Source organism: Xyrauchen texanus, chromosome 29 (assembly GCF_025860055.1).
Source record: "Xyrauchen texanus isolate HMW12.3.18 chromosome 29, RBS_HiC_50CHRs, whole genome shotgun sequence".
In the NCBI taxonomy this organism is placed as follows: Eukaryota; Metazoa; Chordata; class Actinopteri; order Cypriniformes; family Catostomidae; genus Xyrauchen; species Xyrauchen texanus.
Window position 1 is genome coordinate 27,710,998 of NC_068304.1, and position 5,282 is coordinate 27,716,279.

Here is a 5,282-nt window from a genome sequence, read left to right on the forward strand (position 1 = left end):
GTAAGGCATCGGAAATGGAAATACTAAGGGAATTAGTATTCCATTTGAGTATTAGAAAATCAGTTATTTTGAATTCTTATAATAAAGGTGGCTTAAATTTAATTGATTTTGATTCTCTTAACAATACCTTAAAAATTAATTGGCTTAAACGTTTCCTTCACAATCAATCTTCTATTTGGAGTATAATCCCAAGATATATTTTTTCTCAATTAGGAGGTATACATTTTCTTTTAATGTGCAATTATTCAATTAGTAAACTTCCTGTCAAACTTTCCAATTATCATCAGCAGATGCTTATGGCTTGGAAACTTATTTACAAGCATAATTTCTCGCCACACAATTTTTTAATTTGGAACAACTGTAATATTCTTCATAAGAGGAAATCTTTATTACTTGAAAACTGGTTCAATAATGGGGTGATATTAGTAAACCAGCTATTTGATAGTGAAGGTAATTTATTTAATTATTCCGATTTTGTTTCAGGATACCAATTCCCAGTATCTAGTAAAGAATTTAATATAGTTTTCAAGGCCATCTCTTTGGAAATCTGTATGCCGTTTAGAAACAATAATAGTGCTACAGTGACTTCTGTTTCTCCCCCTAGCCCTGAATCTACTGTGGTTGGTTCTATTTGTTTTTCAATACATAAATCCAATTATAAAATTAGGTCATTATTTTTGGACCCTGTTACTTCAATTCCTTCCTCCATTTCTTATTGGAATAACCTTTTTGATGATATTAAATGGTCATATGTTTGGTCACATCCTCAGAAATTCTTTCTAACTAATAAAGTTAAAGAAATATCCTATAAAATTATTCATAGATTTTATCCAGTTAAATACTTTTTTAAAGAAATTTAGAAATGATATTGATACTTCCTGCTCTTTTGTGAAGCCTCCTCTGAAACTGTTGATCATTTGTTTTGGGAATGTCTTTTTACTCGGTCTTTCTGGAACAATATTGATGCTCTGATTGTCCAAAAGGTTTTATGTAACTTTTCTTTATCATATAGACACATTCTTTTTGGATTTTATGTTAAAGACAAGAATCTAATTAATGCATGTTTTTGTATAAACCTTCTTTTATATATTGGAAAGTTTCATATCCATAAATGTAAATATATGAAAAGTAAACCCCACTTTAGCTTTTTCAAAGAAGAATTGAAGATGTATTTAAATACAATTTCAACTTCTGTTAACAAGAAAGCAATGAAAACATCCAGAATTAGTGCCATATTTAATATTCTCTCTTAATGTTTTTTTTCTTTTGTGCCCTCTTCTTTTTTTTTTCTTTCTTCTCTTACACTCTTTTCTTTTTAGACTATTGTTGAATATATTTAAATTTCTTTCACATTTCCTCTCTTAATGTATTCTGAACCATAATTTCTCTTTTGTTTTGAAAGATTGTTTATATTTCTTGTATGTATGGTCTTGTTCTGTTTGTTAATATTGCAATAAAAAAAAATAAAAAAATAGTATTCCATTTGAGTTTTGGCTGGCTACACGCGACGCTGAGAAAGTGAAAAAGCAGACGTGGTAATTGAAATTGCTATTTAAATATGACAGGCCCAAAACTCATAAGATATGGGAAACACAGTTGCAAACGGACTTTGCTTTTCCATTTGAAATTTGGCAGTCACTGTGCGTTCGCTTAAACGAAAATGCAAACGGTAATGCGCGATTTGCAATTGCGTTTGGATTATGTCACATTTTATGCGTCCACAAATTGAAAACGCAATTGCAAATACAATTTGCAATTCCTTTTGAATAATGTCCGGAATATCATTCCATAGACAGACATCGCCTGTCAATCATCTCGAAAACACGGCTTGCGCATTAGCTACACAAGTCTGGAAAATTGCGAGTTTTAGCGTAATCTCAGGCAAAGCACAATTTAAGATACCAGCGTTGTCAGATGTTACTGCTGATTTGAAATATGTTCTTTAATCGCAATGCTGACCAACCGTTTTTGAGATTTCGGTGTTTCCCGATTCAAGTAGGAGCTGCACTGTCATGACTCGAAATAACCTCCCGAGAGCGTTCCAAGTATGGCCGCCTTTGGACTGACTTACTAGAAAAACCTTGGCTGTACGTTTCTGTGATAAAATGCGATTTGAAACATCAGTTATATTTTCTTGAAAATGACTGTTTAACTAAAAGTGAGATGACGCTCCAGGTATTGCTGTGCATTGACATGATCATTGCGATACCTTTGCCACTAGAAGGCGTACGTGTTCAATAATGTGTGGCGTGACGTCATTCTGATGCGCTCAAAACAATGACGCAAATTTGCGCGACAAGTAGATTGTGCATGAGGTACCATGATGGAGTTTGATCAAAGTTGTCCAGTTTTAAGAGAGTATGGGAGTGAGCAGTGTTTGTTGTCCAGACCTGATGGATCATCCACATTTGTTCAAGGTATCTGCAGCTCAAGCTTTGTACATGTGTGTCTCTTTTCAGAGAGATTGGAATAGACATATGTGAAGACAAATAATGTCCAGCAATTCAGCAGTATTTTTCCCCTCCCTTTTTCTTATTATTGTACCTATATTTATAGGAGACACCAGTATCTTGGCTGGAATATATGGGCCTGCTGAGGTTAAAGTCAGCAAGGAAATCTATGACCGGGCTACCGTGGAGGTTCTGATCCAACCCAAAATGGGGCTTCCAAGTATGTAATATAATAATCAGCTCGTATGCAGCCTTATAATGTTGACAGTCATCCTACAATCATATTTATAATATTTAGCGTTTGTATATGCGTTCACTAAAGCAAGAATGAAATAACGCTTTCCCCTCATTCATGCTAGAGCCATCTTTGATGTTTATTGGCAATGACAACAAGGCTGTGAGGGACAGTATAGTCTCTTCAATGGCACGGACTATATAACGTGTATATATATATATATATATATAACTCCTAGATCCCATCTGATTCTCCACAAGGCATGTTGCCTGGAGATCTTTGTATACTGAATGTTCTTGGACATATATTTTATCAATGTTTTAATAATGAACACCAGGGACAAGCCTTGTTAAATTACATGAATGGCTCTCAGTGATTTTACTTTTAAAGGGATAGTTCACCCAAAATGAAAAGTATCTCATCATTTACTCACCCTCTTGCTATCCTAGATGTGTATAACTTTCTTTCCTCAGCAAAAACACATATGAAGATTTTTCCGCTCGGGGTATTCCTAAAGTCACCTTTAGTGTAAAATCATAGCTAAAATAAGTTTTTAGAATATGACCGGTCAAAGGGCCTGTCAATGAATCCTAAAACTGTAAATTTCACCAGAATATGTGTTATATAGTGTTATTTTACCAGAATTGTATTTAAACCGTGTGTCTGTTTTAAGTTGGTTAAAGCTGTGAATAATTAATTGCACAGACTGTCAATGTGATTAATTATCATGTCTGCTGCAATTTTTCAGTAATTACATTCTTTAGACAACCCATTTGTCAGCAGACACTAATGCAAAGGTGTCCTTCAGCTTGGATCTGTATCTGTATGTCAGTTCTCACCATAAGGTGGCAGGCTGGTTCAGACAAATTTTCTTCATAAATATTTTCACAAACTCCTCATGTTGTTTTCCATTAGGTGTCCCAGAGCGTGCAAGAGAGCAGTGTGTGCGTGAGACATGCGAAGCAGCTCTTCTGTTAACACTTCACCCTCGCTCTTCTCTCACACTCATCCTACAGGTCGTACACGATGATGGTTCTGTATCCTTAATATCAGCAAAAGAGTTTTCAGTACCTGCATACTTGTTTCTGAATAGTAAACCTAACATATTGTGACATCAGCTCATGGCAGTCTGTGTTTATTGTTAATGGTTAGGCTAATTCTCATTTTGCAATTCTAGTTTGCATCATTATGGAGCGATGACTTGCCTTAATATGAACGTACATTAAAGTTGAATGTTAACTAATACTGTGTGACTGAATTGAATTGTCCAGAAGTTTGAGTCCTTATCTAACTCTCAGCTGTTGTCATGCTGTCTGAATGCTGCCTGTATGGCTCTAATGGATGCAGGGCTGCCCATGACCCACCTTTTCTGTAGTGTGACCTGTGCCATTAGCAAAGAGGGCCAGATCATCACTGATCCCACAGCTCGACAAGAGAAGGTACATTACACTTCCTGTATCCTATGAGAATAAACACACGAAACTGACGCAAACCATTCATCATAAGTTAGCTGTTGATCTGTGTCCTTAACCCGAGTGTTTTCTTTTTCAGGAAAGTAGAGCGTTGTTAACATTTGCTATTGACAGCATTGAGCGCAATGTTTTGATGTCATCAACTACAGGCTCTTTTTCAGTCCAAGAGGTGAGTTAATATGGAATAAAGAGTATGGTACATTCTTCATATGATTTGTTGCTGTGTGTGTTCCATAACTTGTAAATTTAACAAGTGTATTTTCCTTCTACACAGCTTCAGCAGTGCATAGCAATCAGTCAAAAGGCTTCTGAACAAATCTTCCAGTTTTATAGGGATTCTGTTAAACGCCGATATTCAAAGGTACAATAAACACACTTTAGGATTATTATTTTGAGTGTGCGTTGTCATTTCTTTGCCTATAGTTAATACTATAGTAAATGTTGACGTTATTAGGGCTAAAGTTGTTTTTAGAATTTTGTCACTCCAATCAATTATTGCATGTGTAATGTCTTATGACCCTGCCTACATAGTTTAAAGCTTTATTTTAGTCTGAGAGCAGTTGCTTTCATCAGTTCAAGATTACATTTTCTAGCTTCTACTGTATTCATTTGCATCATCATCGTTTCGTTTAGTTACAGTCCAAGTTTCTAATGCGCTACTGATAAAATGCTTTAGAGATGCAGTCTAAATTCCCAGCTGTTTTAATATCTTTCCTTATTAAGTAGTTTAATGTCTGCAATTCCTCTTAGGAGAAAGTCGTGATTTAAAATGGGCAATAAAGCTGCTCTTTTCTGATTAACACAAAGTACATGTTTGAAATTAAAAGAGGAGTTTAAGACTATTGCCTTGGGAACTGTAGTTATCAAAATGGAAATAAAAAGAATAGAGGTTTCCATTAGATGTCACAAGCTGAGTCATTGAGAAAATTACATCGTACATTAACATGTATTACCGTTAATTGCTGTTCAGCAGAGTTTTGCTTGATCTAGCATTTAGTTCCTCTAGAGATGAGCATTGTAATGAGTATCATTAAAGTATGTATTTTCATAGCAAAAACTTTAATGCAACAACAGTTCAATCACAAATATTCCAAAAGGCAAAAGAAAGCAAAACATTCAGTCAAG

The 5,282-nt window shown here is 34.9% G+C and overlaps 1 protein-coding gene across 1 annotated transcript; it reads left to right on the forward strand.

The window, feature by feature from the left end:
• The first annotated feature begins 2,278 nt into the window (after nt 1–2,278).
• LOC127622946 (exosome complex component RRP46-like) lies at nt 2,279–4,546 on the forward strand. The gene is made up of 6 exons (XM_052097139.1): nt 2,279–2,417; nt 2,557–2,670; nt 3,601–3,722; nt 3,984–4,124; nt 4,237–4,326; nt 4,432–4,546. The coding sequence occupies exons 1-6, from the start codon at nt 2,321–2,323 to the stop codon at nt 4,525–4,527; spliced, it is 660 nt and encodes a 219-aa protein (XP_051953099.1). The 5' UTR covers nt 2,279–2,320; the 3' UTR covers nt 4,528–4,546.
• Nucleotides 4,547–5,282: the final 736 nt, after the last annotated feature.